This window comes from Oncorhynchus nerka, linkage group LG20, assembly GCF_034236695.1.
Source record: "Oncorhynchus nerka isolate Pitt River linkage group LG20, Oner_Uvic_2.0, whole genome shotgun sequence".
NCBI lineage: Eukaryota > Metazoa > Chordata > Actinopteri > Salmoniformes > Salmonidae > Oncorhynchus > Oncorhynchus nerka.
The window spans coordinates 41,178,256-41,194,853 of NC_088415.1; the positions used below are offsets into that span (position 1 = coordinate 41,178,256).

The following is a 16,598-nucleotide window of genomic DNA, read 5'->3' on the forward strand; positions in this document are numbered from 1 at the left end:
TCTTCTTTACAACACCTCATAAAAAGACACTTTTGATTTCTGGGCCTTGATGGAGCCAGCCAAGCCAACAGCTAACATTTGGCACAGAGTTAACTCCCTTTCCGTTCCTGCATCCCACCACCAGACCAGCCTGTCAAACCACACCGAGCTTCAAACAGCCATACTACCCACCACCACCGGCGGCCCCCTTCAAGCCCCCGGGGCGGCCTAAAGAAAGACCTGCGGAGGAGAGGGCCCAAGAGAAGAGGGGGGGACCAACAGAAGTGGGCATTTTACAAAAGGAACGTCTCAGAAATGAATCAGATGTAATCATGCAGTGTAACAGGCTATTCTGAAGGCAGAGGCAGGAGGAAGCAGACAGACAAGTCCAAATGTGCAGATAATCTCCCCCTGCATCCTGTGGTGAGCACCAGCCGACTGTTCATCTGGCCACAAGCACCATGAAAGAGAGCAGTCTTCTTCAGTGACTGCTGCCTACAGTAACCCAGATCTGGCAGTGGTACAGGCCTCAGCTATTACTCAGACAGACTGACAGCGTTTGGAAGGAAACAAATATTATTTGAACCCACCGTGTCTGTTTGGTGGTGGGGACAGGAGACGTTCGTCTCCAGACTGTTTAAAAAAAATGCTATCCCTGGGCCGTCGTCTGTCCGCCTAGCCTTCCTCTCACCACCTGTAGTGCTACCTCTCGTCTGTCTGTCTGTCTGTCTGTCTGTCTGTCTGTCTGTCTGTCTGTCTGTCTGTCTGTCTGTCTGTCTGTCTGTCTGTCTGTCTGTCTGTCTGTCTGTCTCTGCAACTAGCGCTACTGCAGCTCATTCGATTGCTATTGCTTCCTCCACACAACAATAGAAACCTGAAAAGTAGAAGTAGCCCACCGTGGCAGGACGTGAGGGAAAAAAGAGGACAATGTAAACAACAACAGTACTACTCATGGCTCCACAACTACCGACGACATTTCAGAAACCCTGCCCTGTTTGGGGTAGATCACACTTTTAACATTAGCCTAGTCCCAGATTTATTTTGTGTGTGCTGGTCTTGCGATCTCCTGAGGTCACTGTCATACTATAGGAGTTGGGCTATACAGCACAAACAGACCTGGAACCAGGCTAGTTCTGCTTACATTATAATGACATTTTTGGTCATTGAGCAGTCGCTCGTATACAGAGCGACTTTACACTGTTCTTAGCCCAGATTCTCCGTGCATACAGTACTGGTCAAAAGGTTTTAGAACGCCTACTCATTCAAGGGTTTTTCTGCATTTTTACTATTTTCTACATTGTAGAATAATAGTGAAGACATCAAAACTATGAAATAACGCATATGGAATTATGCTTATTTGAGCTGTTCTTGCCATAATATGGACTTGGTCTTTTACCAAATAGGGCTATCTTCTGGATTCCACCCCCTACCTTGTCACAACACAACTGATTGGCTCAAACGCATTAAGAAGGAAAGAAATTCCACAGATTAACTTTGAAGAAGGCACACCTGTTAATTGAAATGCATTCCAGGTGATTACCTCGTGAATCTGGTTGAGAGAATGCCAAGAGTGTGCAAAGCTGTCATCAAGGCAAAGAATGGCTTTTTGAAGAATCTCCTATCTAAAATAGATTTATGTAACACTTTTTGGGTTGTACATGATTCCATATGTGTTATTACATAGTTTTGATGTCTTCACTATTATTCTACAATGTAGAAAATAGTCCAAATAAAGAAAACCCTTGAATGCTTAGGTGTTCCCAAACTTTTGACCGATTGTGTATGTATCTTTTTTTTTGTCTCTGTCTGACTAAAACTGCTGCTGTCAAAGACAGAGAGAGACTGCTGTCAACATGATTTGTGTTTGCGAGAGAGTGGTAGCAATCTGTACGTTTGGGTACTGAGAATAAAGTTGCGTCTTAAATTGCACCCTGTTCCCTATACAGTGCACTACGTTTGACCAGGGCCCCTATGGGCCCTAGCCAAAAGTAGTGCACTATATAGGGAATAGGGTGCCAGTTAAGACGCAGCCTAAGTCGTGTTTTGACTTTCCCCTGTATGCAGTTGGCCTGACTGATCCTGGCACCAGTCACCAGTCACTTCAGATGGCAAAACACAGCCTGAGAAACTTCTGCTTTGAGCAACAGAAAATAGAGAAATGACGTGTTTGTGTACGTGAGGCTCTTACTTTTCACTTTAGCTTGGCAACCACCTGACTAAGGGAAGGGGTTGCCCAACGTTCACTACGGGTGGGGAGATTCAGACAATGACTCTATATGATGACAGAGCTGAGAACACCTCACTCTGTCTGCAGAGGTCCACTGGTTAAAAAGTAAAAATAAGTTCCCTTTTGATCTAGCCAGGTCTCAGATCGGTTTGTGCCGTTTAGCCAGTGACAAGACCATAGAACACGAGTTGGCTAAACAGCACAAAACAGATCTGGGACCAGGCTACCTGAAGTAACACCAGTGAGTCACCTTGAGACGAAGAACTGCCCCATTAACAAGTTGAACCACAATAGCGTTTTATTTTGAACCAACACAGCTTTCCTAAATAGAGCATGAATCCGGTTTATAACTCCAAAGTGAAAGCTAGCTGTCTGATAGCCACTTGTTGACAAGCTGACTCCAGCACAACAGCACACTTCCATTCAAAAAGATGGATGTTTCCAGTAGAGGAGTGAGAGGATTGAGCCAGGGCACGTGAAGTTCTGTTGTTGGCTTCAAACTGACAGACACAGACAGAGTTCCTAGGGGACTGCAGAGACTGGGCTGTGGTACTGGGCCAAGGCACACGCACAGATGCACACACACACACCAACGCACACGAGCACATGCCTTCTGAAGTACTGAAAGGCACACCTTTTTAACGCAGATACGCATGACAACACATGACCGTTCTTCATCAGTGACCATACTTCCAAAACACACACACACCGCAGAGATAACAGAGTGGCGGCAGAGTGGCTATGTGGCACAGTACCTGGCAGAGTGGCTATATGGCACAGTACCTGGCAGAGTGGCTATGTGGCACAGTACCCGGCAGAGTGGCTATATGGCACAGTACCTGGCAGAGTGGCTATATGGCACAGTACCTGGCAGAGTGGATATGTGGCACAGTACCTGGCAGAGTGGCTATATGGCACAGTACCTGGCAGAGTGGCTATATGGCACAGTACCCGGCAGAGTGGCTATATGGCACAGTACCCGGCAGAGTGGCTATATGGCACAGTACCCGGCAGAGTGGCTATATGGCACAGTACCTGGCAGAGTGGCTATATGGCACAGTACCTGGCAGAGTGGCTATATGGCACAGTACCTGGCAGAGTGGCTATATGGCACAGTACCTGGCAGAGTGGATATGTGGCACAGTACCTGGCAGAGTGGCTATATGGCACAGTACCTGGCAGAGTGGCTATATGGCACAGTACCTGGCAGAGTGGCTATATGGCACAGTACCTGGCAGAGTGGCTATATGGCACAGTACCTGGCAGAGTGGCTATATGGCACAGTGCCTGGCAGAGTGGATATGTGGCACAGTACCTGGCAGAGTGGCTATATGGCACAGTACCTGGCAGAGTGGCTATATGGCACAGTACCTGGCAGAGTGGATATGTGGCACAGTACCTGGCAGAGTGGCTATATGGCACAGTACCTGGCAGAGTGGCTATATGGCACAGTACCTGGCAGAGTGGCTATATGGCACAGTACCTGGCAGAGTGGCTATATGGCACAGTACCTGGCAGAGTGGCTATATGGCACAGTGCCTGGCAGAGTGGATATGTGGCACAGTACCTGGCAGAGTGGCTATATGGCACAGTACCTGGCAGAGTGGCTATATGGCACAGTACCTGGCAGAGTGGATATGTGGCACAGTACCTGGCAGAGTGGCTATATGGCACAGTACCTGGCAGAGTGGCTATATGGCACAGTACCTGGCAGAGTGGCTATATGGCACAGTACCTGGCAGAGTGGCTATATGGCACAGTACCTGGCAGAGTGGCTATATGGCACAGTACCTGGCAGAGTGGCTATATGGCACAGTACCTGGCAGAGTGGCTATATGGCACAGTACCTGGCAGAGTGGCTATGTGGCACAGTACCTGGCAGAGTGGCTATGTGGCACAGTACCTGGCAGAGTGGCTATGTGGCACAGTACCTGGCAGAGTGGCTATGTGGCACAGTACCTGGCAGAGTGGCTATATGGCACAGTACCTGGCAGAGTGGCTATGTGGCACAGTACCTGGCAGAGTGGCTATATGGCACAGTACCTGGCAGAGTGGCTACATGGCACAGTACCTGGCAGAGTGGCTATATGGCACAGTACCTGGCAGAGTGGCTATATGGCACAGTACCTGGCAGAGTGGCTATATGGCACAGTACCTGGCAGAGTGGCTATATGGCACAGTGCCTGGCAGAGTGGATATGTGGCACAGTACCTGGCAGAGTGGCTATATGGCACAGTACCTGGCAGAGTGGCTATATGGCACAGTACCTACCTGTGGCACAGTACCTGGCAGAGTGGCTATATGGCACAGTACCTGGCAGAGTGGCTATATGGCACAGTACCTGGCAGAGTGGCTATATGGCACAGTACCTGGCAGAGTGGCTATATGGCACAGTACCTGGCAGAGTGGCTATATGGCACAGTACCTGGCAGAGTGGCTATATGGCACAGTGCCTGGCAGAGTGGCTATGTGGCACAGTACCTGGCAGAGTGGCTATATGGCACAGTACCTGGCAGAGTGGCTATATGGCACAGTACCTGGCAGAGTGGATATGTGGCACAGTACCTGGCAGAGTGGCTATATGGCACAGTACCTGGCAGAGTGGCTATATGGCACAGTACCTGGCAGAGTGGCTATATGGCACAGTACCTGGCAGAGTGGCTATATGGCACAGTACCTGGCAGAGTGGCTATATGGCACAGTACCTGGCAGAGTGGCTATATGGCACAGTACCTGGCAGAGTGGCTGTGGCACAGTACCTGGCAGAGTGGCTATATGGCACAGTACCTGGCAGAGTGGTATATGGCACAGTACCTGGCAGAGTGGCACAGTACCTGGCAGAGTGGCTGTGGCACAGTACCTGGCAGAGTGGCTATATGGCACAGTACCTGGCAGAGTGGCTATATGGCACAGTACCTGGCAGAGTGGCTATATGGCACAGTACCTGGCAGAGTGGCTATGTGGCACAGTACCTGGCAGAGTGGCTATATGGCACAGTACCTGGCAGAGTGGCTATATGGCACAGTACCTGGCAGAGTGGCTATATGGCACAGTACCTGGCAGAGTGGCTATATGGCACAGTACCCGGCAGAGTGGCTATATGGCACAGTACCTGGCAGAGTGGCTGTGGCACAGTACCTGGCAGAGTGGCTATATGGCACAGTACCTGGCAGAGTGGCTATATGGCACAGTACCTGGCAGAGTGGCTATGTGGCACAGTACATGCCCCCCCAGTCCAGTCCAACCAAAGCCCCAGTCACTCTCCAACACTCTGCTAAGATAATGGGAATAAATACATTCTAACCACTGTGTGTCTGCTGCGTAAACACAACCCATTCACACAGAGTGGAGTCTCCCTCCATCTCCTCTCGCTCTCATTCTCTCCGTGTCTGGCCTGAGCCTCTCATAACAGTGGGCCCTAGCAACGGTGGAGCCAAGCCGTCAGTCAATAACACGCTGGTAACAGAACCTCTCCCTTCACACTGAGCTCACACATGGTTCCAGACGGACAAACACACACACACACACACAGTTGCACGCAAGCACACATACACACACACACACACCAGCCCGGAAGCCCATTGCCCATGCCTCAGCAGAGTGGGGAAAGTGCCTCGCAGGCAAACACTGCTAACCATAAACAAGCACAATGCCAACAGGGATTGGTGGCAGCGAGAGACACTTCCTTTGTGCCCACCAACCAACCATACTGTTTGTGAAAGCATTTTGAGGACCACAATGGAAATAAGTCCTTGACTTTCCTTAGCACCACATTGGTTCGCAAACCATTGAATCTAAGCTCTTTGAAAGCCCTCACCTTCCTTCCATCCTCATACTGCATGAGCCATGGGGCTGGGTACCAAATGGCAGCCTATTACCTATTCCCTATATAGTGCACATTCAGCACTATCGCAGAAATAGTGCACAATGTTGGGAATGTGGTGCCATTTGGCAACATATTCCCTGTCGGTTCAGACTATGTGGGTAGGAGACTCTGGGACCCAAACGTTTGAATTCACTAGAGGTTGAGGTTAGGGTTAGCTGTGTAACTTGAGGTTAGGGTTAGCTGTGTAACTTGAGGTTGAGGTTAGGGTTAGCTGTGTAACTTGAGGTTAGGGTTAGCTGTGTAACTTGAGGTTGTTGAGGTTAGGGTTAGCTGTGTCACTTGAGGTTGTGGTTAGCTGTGTAGGTTGAGGTTGAGGTTAGGGTTAGCTGTGTAACTTGAGGTTGAGGTTAGGGTTAGCTGTGTCACGTGAGGTTGTGGTTAGCTGTGTAGGTTGAGGTTAGGGTTAGCTGTGTAACTTGAGGTTGAGGTTAGGGTTAGCTGTGTCACTTGAGGTTGGGGTTAGCTGTGTAACTTGAGGTTGGGGTGTATCTGTGTAACTTGAGGTTGGGGTTAGGGTTAGCTGTGTCACTTGAGGTTGGGGTGTAGCTGTGTAACTTGAGGTTGGGGTTAGGTTTAGCTGTGTCACTTGAGGTTGGGGTGTAGCTGTGTAACTTGAGGTTGGGGTGTAGCTGTGTAACTTGAGGTTGGGGTGTAGTTGTGTAACTTGAGGTTGGGGTGTAGCTGTGTAACTTGAGGTCGGGGTGTAGCTGTGTCACTTGAGGTTGGGGTGTAGCTGCGTAACTTGAGGTTGGGGTGTAGCTGCGTAACTTGAGGTTGGGGTGTAGCTGTGTAACTTGAGGTTGAGGTTAGGGTTAGCTGTGTCACTTGAGGTTGTGGTTAGCTGTGTAGGTTGAGGTTGAGGTTAGGGTTAGCTGTGTAACTTGAGGTTGAGGTTAGGGTTAGCTGTGTCACGTGAGGTTGAGGTTAGGGTTAGCTGTGTAACTTGAGGTTGGGGTTAGGGTTAGCTGTGTAACTTGAGGTTGGGGTTAGGGTTAGCTGTGTCACTTGAGGTTGGGGTTAGGGTTAGCTGTGTAACTTGAGGTTGGGGTTAGGGTTAGCTGTGTCACTTGAGGTTGGGGTTAGGGTTAGCTGTGTCACTTGAGGTTGGGGTTAGGGTTAGCTGTGTCACTTGAGGTTGTTTTTAAATTTTTTAAATTTATTTTATTTTTATTTTTTATTTTTCACCTTTATTTAACCAGGTAGGCTAGTTGAGAACAAGTTCTCATTTGCAACTGCGACCTGGCCAAGATAAAGCATAGCAGTGTGAACAGACAACACAGAGTTACACATGGAGTAAACAATTAACAAGTCAATAACACAGTAGAAAAAATGGGCAGTCTATATACAATGTGTGCAAAAGGTATGAGGAGGTAGGCGAATAATACAATTTTGCAGATTAACACTGGAGTGATAAATGATCAGATGGTCATGTACAGGTAGAGATATTGGTGTGCAAAAGAGCAGAAAAGTAAATAAATAAAAAAACAGTATAAAAACAGTATGGGAATGAGGTAGGTGAAAATGGGTGGGCTATTTACCAATAGACTATGTACAGCTGCAGCGATCGGTTAGCTGCTCGGATAGCTGATATTTGAAGTTGGTGAGGGAGATAAAAGTCTCCAACTTCAGCGATTTTTGCAGTTCGTTCCAGTCACAGGCAGCAGAGTACTGGAACGAAAGGCGGCCAAATGAGGTGTTGGCTTTAGGGATGATCAGTGAGATACACCTGCTGGAGCGCGTGCTACGGATGGGTGTTGCCATCGTGACCAGTGAACTGAGATAAGGCGGAGCTTTACCTAGCATGGACTTGTAGATGACCTGGGGGTTAGCTGTGTCACTTGAGGTGGGAGTTACCATTGTGGTCCTGTGGCTGACAGACATAATCACTGCTTCTACGAAATCTGGTTCATAAACAACATATATATAAAAGCACAGATTTCAACCCACACGGACAGGAAGAGAAAGCCTGGTCGCAGATCTGTTTGTGCTACTGCATTGCCCTCTCGGATGGTCATTTTGCCGCAACAATAACCCATAGGAGTTGGTGAGACGGCACAAACAGATCTGGGACCAGATTGGGAAGAGGAGAATAACCTAGCTCATCAACAACAACACCCATAAAAACACTGATTTCAACCCACATGGATGGGAAGAGATAGCCTGGTCCCAGGACTGTTTGTGCTGGTATCAGCTGTCCTCCATGTTCGGCTTGACAATGACCATAGAAGTTAGCAAGACAACACAAAAAGGAAACAGGGCATCTGTCCCTTTTGCATCCATGTGGGTTGAAATCAGTACTTTTGTAGTTGATGTACTAGATTGTGTAGAGTGTAGTGATCACGTATAAAGAGAAAGCTAGCCAGTGCATGTGAGGTGACAGGGGCCCATCCAGGCTATGTTGATTAGACTAACAGACACATCTGTCCTATTTACAGTTTACAGTGTGGAAGGGCTATAAGCTGTCAGGACAGTGTGGAAGGGCTATAAGCTGTCAGGACAGTGTGGAAGGGCTATAAGCTGTCAGGACAGTGTGGAAGGGCTATAAGCTGTCAGGACAGTGTGGAAGGGCTATAAGCTGTCAGGACAGTGTGGAAGGGCTATAAGCTGTCAGGACAGTGTGGAAGGGCTATGTGGAAGGGCTGTCAGGACAGTGTGGAAGGGCTATAAGCTGTCAGGACAGTGTGGAAGGGCTATAAGCTGTCAGGACAGTGTGGAAGGGCTATAAGCTGTCAGGACAGTGTGGAAGGGCTATAAGCTGTCAGGACAGTGTGGAAGGGCTATAAGCTGTCAGGACAGTGTGGAAGGGCTATAAGCTGTCAGGACAGTGTGGAAGGGCTATAAGCTGTCAGGACAGTGTGGAAGGGCTATAAGCTGTCAGGACAGTGTGGAAGGGCTATAAGCCGTCAGGACAGTGTGGAAGGGCTATAAGCTGTCAGGACAGTGTGGAGCTAGATTCCAGCAAGCCACTGTGGAATCTAGCCTTGGCACGTCCTGGCTAACCTAACCCTGTCTGTGGGTCTGACACAGCAGTCCCAGCGCCAGTGGTTTTGGGCTACGGGCACACAGACACAAGCAAGCGCTTACACATGCGTGCGCGCGCTATGCACACACACCGACACATGCGGACACAGGTAGATTTACACCTTCTCATTCACACCCAAGTCCAACACCCACCCACACACAGCCAGACAGACAGGCCTTACAATAATTTCTAGCCAGCATTGGGTTCGGGATGTGTGTTATTTTAGCCTGCACTTTGTCTAAAAACTCTACTATTCCTTCCCTGAACAAATAGAAGTTTAAGGGCAGTGTATGAAGGATCAGGCCTAGGGGTGTGCATGTATGTGTGGCACACAATGGCTGTTTGAAATTCAAAAGGAAAAATGCCGGTTTTTCTTTTCCCTCGGTCGTATCAGTTACGCTGCAATGACCTGGCAATCAGCTGACTATTTAAGCCTTTTAACTTCGTACACTTCCATTTGATGTGATGCTGACGGGACCAGCAGGGTTTATGTCTGTTTTACAGCACTGACTTGTCCACATTCCTGCTGCTGCCCTTCCATGCAATGTACCCCTCACCCCACCCCAAGTCTCTCTCACGCACGCACGCACGCACGCACGCACGCACGCACGCACGCACGCACGCACACACACACACACACACACACACACACACACACACACACACACACACACACACACACACACACTCACACACACACACACACACACACACACACACACACACACACACACACACACACACAATCGCTCCTAACCATCCCTCCTCACCAACCAGCCAACCAACTATCTATTCACAGTCCTGCCCCCTCAGGCATTCTAATCTTTTAATTGGATCTTTTGTAATTCTAATGAAATAACTGCAGAGTTCCATTAGCAAGAGAGAATGATCTGTAGTTCCGTTAGGACAGAGAAGGATCTGAACTGCTCGGTGTGACAGTGGTCACAGGGACCACTTAGCAGTCTGTGGCTACGTCTCGAAGGGCACAATATTTCCTATACAGTCCGCCTGGGCCCTGGTCAAAAGCAGTGCACTATATAGGGGACTAAGGTGCCATTTGGGGCACATCCTGTATTTTCCTCCCAGCTAGGTAGTTATAGGACCTGTTTCATTTAGCTCATCAATTCACATTGAACAGTACATTAAGGGAAAACAAAGAGCTGTGTGTGTGTGTGTGTGTGTGTGTGTGTGTGCGCGTGCGTACAATGAGGAGAGAGAAGAGAGATCCAATCGAAAACAATCAACATGTGACCAGTTAGACTCACCCTATTGGTTACAAAAAGAAGAGGAAATCTTTCAAATAGAACTCTATCACATGTATTACAGCTAAATTGCTAGATCCTTCTATGTGCAAGAACATGTCGGTAATGCAAAAGGCGGGGTATCACTGCTGCGTCATCCTTCGGCGTCTCATAGGAAGTTGACTAATTTAGCTCGTCGTGACGACGTCTGAATGCGTTATTATGGTATGTCTCCACCATGACCCTTTTCCTGTCCATAACATGTGAGAAAGGAAATTGCGTTATCCTTGCACATAGAAAGTGAAGAAACAGCAGATGCGCCTTTCATTCGTACCGTCAAATATGATCCAGTAGGAGTCATTTCAAAATCACCCCACCATTTTCCTTCCCATACAGCCCTGACGTATTACTGCAAACTACCTTTACTTCAGACACTTGAAGAGCAGTAGGCTACAAGGACACCAAATATGTCGTGGATCTGACATTGGCCAGCCCATAGCCTCTCTGTAACCTCTGACATTGGCCAGAAGAGAAGAAGGAGTCACCAATCACCAGATAGAAAACGGGAACGCGGATTATGACCACACACTAAAAGTCCCCTTTGATTCTGACCAGGCAGACTAATAGCAATGACACCGCAACCACAAGGAAATCCAAAATCTACCCCACTGATTTCCAGAATTGCTTTCGAGTAACTTTTCTTTATTAGCATGGTGTCTGTTTGTCAGAATTGTAATAAACGGATGATAATGACGTGACTCAACAATGAATCACCGTGTTGCTAATGTTTGGATTGCGTATAGAGAGTTGTGGGAAAAAAAATCTTAGATTTAAAAACAAATATGATGTTCAATCCTTCATTAACTCTGGTTTCAGAGTCCTCCCTAACAAAATAAGAAACAACCCGAATATCTAGGACAAATGTAGGAACGGGTGTCATGCTTTAACAGCTCACTGGGAAAAGAGTCAAGGAGTTATGAATGTTGTTCATTTTATGACAGTAGAGCTGAGTAGAGACACTCATAGCGGAGTGTCTCTACTTTTGGGGAGTTTAGCTCGTTAGCTCGCTGCTAGCCCCCTGTTTGTGTCCCAAATTGCACCCTATTCCCTTCATAGTGCACTCCTTTCGACCAGGACCCATACGCCATAGCAGTGCACTGTGAAGGGCGTAGGGTATCATTTGGGACTCGGCCGCTGTGCTCTGCAGCTGGCCAGGCCTAATGAGAGAGAGATCAGACTTAAACATCAATTCATCTGCCTCATTGAAGAGGACAATGAGGGGCAACTGGTTCAGCAAGGTTAAATAAAGGTTAAATAAAATAAATAAAAGTAAGGAGAGCTATCATGGCTGCTGCCCGTGTAGGACGGGGCCACTTTGTTTACTACGGTTATTGGGCACAGAGGGACAGAAACAGCACATCGCACACACATGGATGCACACGCACAGCAACACCGACTGATAGTTCTGCCTACCCTCAGGGCAACCTGGCCTCTCTCTCTCTCTCGACTCTCTTTCCAGGAACAAAACAAATAAAAAATGCATTTGGGACCTGACCGGCTACTTTTTAAATGTGTGTGTGGGGGTCAGAGTGAAAGACTAGTGAGGTCTCTCTGATTGACTAAATAAACACATCTCCTCTTGTTATCATGAGAGCTCCCTGGCTGGCTGTAGAAGAGAGGAGATGAGAGGGGAGGAGGGAGGGAGGAGAACAGGAAAGAAAGAATAAAGCAAAGGAGAGGAGAGGAGAGGCTGGTCTGCATGGAGTCCCCCTAGGCCTCCCCTGGCCTGACAGGGCATCTGTCTTCATTAAAGAGAACCCAGTGTGCATGACAGCCACTGAAATGCTGGTGTCTTCACGAGTAATGAAGACAGATGACTGCCCCCAAGAACCCGTCAAAAGGAGGGGAAAAAAAGCAGAAGGTTGAACTATATCAAATATGAAAAAGCAATGCTTAGGGAGAATCCAACACCGCAGTTGTTCCAACAAAAAAAAAACTCAACGGGAAGGGTTACAGAGAAGCAACAATTGAACTAGCTACTGTTTTGTGGTTTGACGGTGTGTTGCGTTTTTCTTCTTAGTTGTGTCATTCGTGGCTTGTTCCCTACAACACAACATCACACCCCCACTCCTTCTTTTCCACACTGATTCTCTTTCTGACAGCCCCATAGGCCCCCTGGACGCCTATGGAAATGGACTTAAGTTTTGTCTGTCCGAGACAGGCCTGTTGTTAATAGAGCCAGAGGAGTGTCGGAAATCTGGGACGGAGGGAAGGCGGTGAGCGAGGGAGGAAATATTCAAACTCTGGCAGAGAAAAAGACAGCGAGAAAAAACCCTTTGGCTCTTCTGAAGCCCGAGCAACATTTCAAGTTACTCATTTATTCATCAATTTAACCACTGAATAATTCATCTACTTATTCATTTATAGCTATTTAGCTCCGGAGAAATATCATTAACAGCAACAATACTTCCAACTAAAAACGCGCACTACTTTCACGACCACTGTGGTTCCCACATGTCAAGCTCACGCCGTCACAGTGGCGATTGTGACGAGAACAAGGCATGTACAGTAATCTGCCTGGCTGACGTTATGTCCTAAGTGTCAGGTTTCTCGCTATGTCCCTCTCTCTTTTCCTCTCGCTTTTCCATCTGTACTTTCTTACTTTGCATGCACAGCCAACCACAGCCAACCCCGCAAGGTCCGAACTCAGGTGGCTGGCATTATCACGGCGAGCCTGAACCTGTGGTTTAGCACAACAGCCTCTCAGAAGTCAAACAAACACACAGAGACAGACACAGAGACTAGCATAGCATAGCATTAGCTAGCTGTCCCAGTTAGGTGAGTTGCCCCAACAGGCTCTTGGGGGGGGAGTTAAGTGGGTGAGTGCAGGGCAGAGGGTGGGGGCGGAGATCCAAGTCCCAGTCTCGTCCTGTCCAATCACACACACACACACACACACACACACACACACACACACACACACACACACACACACACACACACAGCTCTGTTATGGGGCGCTCTAGACCCTCTAGCCTTGACAGTCAGCTCCCTAGTTAGAGCGGTCCTGCCTGGGGTGAACAACAAGCCCAGCGGCACACACTGAGTCCAGCATCCAGCTAGCTCAGCGGGAGAGCGTGACACAGGACATGCAAACAGGATGCCATTGACTTACATTGAACGCTGGCGCTGCCGGTCCAGGCGAAGGGGTCCAGGCCCGCGAAGAAGGGGCTTGCCTTCCGCAGCATGCACGTACCCCGGCTGGTGACATCATAAAGCTGGCGGGGGCCCATCCCCAGAGCTTCCATACAGTCAAACATGGTGGTGGAGCTTTAACCCTCCTTCTACTGTTACAGTACCACTTCGCTAGTCCCTACCTCCTGAGAACACACAGATAAACCCTGATGCTCTACCTACCCCTCTTTCTTCCTCCTGGAGTAGCTAGGTCACCTCACTGTAGTACAAAAACAACAACAACAGCAAAGGTCCTGGTTCAAACCCCTCCTGTAGCTCTGATGTGTTGCTGCCTCCTGCTACCTTTTCCCTCCTTTCCTTCCTTCCTTCCTTCTCTCTCTCTCTCTCTCTCTCTCTCTCTCTCTCTCTCTCTCTCTCTCCTGTTCTCTCCTTTCCTTCTGGAACTTCTGTTCCCCCTTTTCCCTTCCCCTTGTCTGGAATGCAGGGCTGGTTCCTGCCTGGCTGTGGCTGCTCCTCTGAGCTCTCTGTTGCTCTATCGTTCTCCCCTCGCCCTAGGGCAAGCTGCTCCCTGTCTGCTGTAAAAGACCTAAATAACAGCTCCCTCTCTTTCACACAGCCCTCTCTCTCTCTCTCCCTCTCTCTCTCTCACTGCTGCGTCCCAGGCATACACAGCATAGTGGAGTGAACCAACCGCCTCAGCCTGAGAGCGAGAGGGGGTGGAGAGAGAGAGAGCGAGAAAGAGAGAGGATCTGGAGGGAGGGGGTGGAGAGAGAGAAAGAGAGTGAGAGAGCGAGCGAGAGGAGGAGGGATGGGGAAAAGAGGAGGGGAGGGGGCCAGAGCCCTTTGCTGCTAGGAAGGGACTGATTTGGTTAGAGGACAAAACTTTATTCCATTCTTCTCAACTCCTCTTTTTTGTCCACGGCTCTCTTTTGTGTTTCATATTTCAGCCTGAACGCAAACAAACACAACCTCTCTCCTCCTCTGCCCTATTCAGATCCCTCTCCTCCTGTTGGTTGTCTCCATTTGTCTTTGCACTGCACCTCCCCCATTTCCCCTGCAGCCAATATGAGTCCCCTCCCTCCCTGACCCCCCCGTCTCTAATCATAACCATATTAAAGTCTGGACAGGCAGACACAGAGAAAGAGGGAGAGAAAGAGGGAGGGAGAGAGAGAGAGAGAACTATGCTGAACCCAGATGCCAGGCTAAATCCCTCCCTTTTGTCTATCTGTTTCTCTCGCTCACTCCCCCTTTCCCTCTCTCCTCCTCTCCCTTCCCTTCTCTCTCCATCTCGCTCTCTTTCGGTCTCTCCTTCCCCTTTTTTCTCATTCTTTCTGTTTTTTCTCTTTCTATCCTCCCCTCTCTCTCTCTCTGGCAGTGCTTTAACAGTGATGAATGAGAGCCTGCGTGGCTCAATCCCCTCAGTGCATTAAGTCAGATAAATACCCTCAATACACACACACACACACAAACACACAAACACACTGTGAGATTGGCAGTGAACACACTCCTCTCAAACTCATCTGACCTCCTTCAAGTCAAAACAAATATATAACTGGAGCTAACTGGAGACTCAGGGAAATAAGAGAGAAGAATGGATATAAACATGGAAAATAATGGTGACACTTTTTATTTAAAAAAATGTGTGGTCAAGTGTACTGAGGCGTCTGTTAAATACACTTCAAATAAACTGTCATTTGATTTTAATATAATGCTTCATTAGTGTCATAACACATTTTCTTTGTATTACAAGACATTATAAAAGGGCATTACAAAGCTGTATACATGTGTACTTGGGACAAAATACTAGCATGAACACGGAAGACAAATAAAGGATTTCCATAAAAGGTCTCTTAACAGACGATGTGTCGTGTCGACATGACACACCTGAAAGGTAATTGCACCACCAGACACAGACACACAAGTCATGCCTCACGTTCTAAACCACCAGTCAACATTCCTAAAGCATGAAGCACACCGAGAAGCTCACTGCGGATAGACTGCCTATAGGTACTTATCACAGCGGGAGGCCGTTTCTTCTCTCGCTAGAACAAACGCGGTACCTGCTGCGTGCCGACCCAGTAACGACAAACCTGCAGTTTCTACTTGTAGAATCGGAATGCTCGTCGGTGACCAACAACTTGACTTTGAGCGGATCAGAGAGCAAGAACCCCCAACAGGAGTGACAAATGGAGTTGGTCCCCTCTTTGCTGCCATGACAGCCGCCACTCTTCTGGGAAGGCTTTCCACTCAATGTTGGAACTTTGCTGAGGGGACTTGCTTCCATTCAGCCACAAGAGTATTAGTGAGGTCGGGTAATGATGTTGGGCGAGTAGGCCTGGCTCGCAGTATGCGTTCCAATTCATCCCAAAGGCGTTCGATGGGGTTGAGGTCATGGCTCTGTGCAGGCCAGTCAAGTTCTTCCACACTGTTCTCGATAAACCATTTCTGTATTGACCTCACTTTGTGCACAGGGTTATTGTCATGCTGAAACAGGAAAGGGCTTTCCCCAAACTGTTGCCACAAAGTTGGAACCACAAAATTTCCTAGAATGTCATTGTATGCTGTAGCGTTAAGATTTCCCTTCACTGGAACTAAGGGGCCTAGACCGAACCATGAAAAACAGCCCCAGTCCATTTTTCCTCCTTCAACAAACTTAACAGTTGGCACTATGCATTGGGGCAGGTAGCATTCTCATGGCATCCGCCAAACCCAGATTCGTCCGTCAGACTGCCAGATGGTGATGTGTGATTCATCACTCCAGAGAACGTGTTTCCCCTGCTCCAGAATCCAATGTGGGCAATATTTACACCTCTCCAGCCGACGCTTGGCATTGTGATCTTAGGCTTGTGTGCGGCTGGTCGGCCGTGGAAACCCATTTCATGAAGCTCCCAACGAGCATTTCTTGTGCTGGCGTTGCTTCCAAAGGCAGTTTGGAACTTGGTAGTGAGTGTTGAAACCGAGGACAGAGCAAGCTCCCATTCTGTGAGCTTGTGTGGCCTACCACTTCACGGCTGAGCCGTTGTTGCTCCTAGATGTTTCCACTTCACA

The 16,598-nt window shown here is 48.5% G+C and overlaps 1 protein-coding gene across 12 annotated transcripts in view; it reads right to left on the bottom strand.

The window, feature by feature from the left end:
- Positions 1-16,598, bottom strand: part of LOC115102546 (retinoic acid receptor gamma-A) — a 91,032-nt gene that overhangs the window by 26,396 nt on the left and 48,038 nt on the right. The window contains exon 1 of one of the 12 annotated variants that reach the window (XM_029622628.2): positions 13,531-14,359. The exons of 10 other annotated variants lie outside the window; for them this stretch is intronic. In XM_029622628.2, coding sequence (XP_029478488.1) covers positions 13,531-13,675 — 145 coding nt within the window. In that variant the 5' untranslated portion in view covers positions 13,676-14,359. Of the gene's footprint in view, positions 1-13,530; positions 14,360-16,598 lie in introns of those variants that run through there. One more of the 12 variants, XM_029622629.2, reaches the window with a different exon arrangement.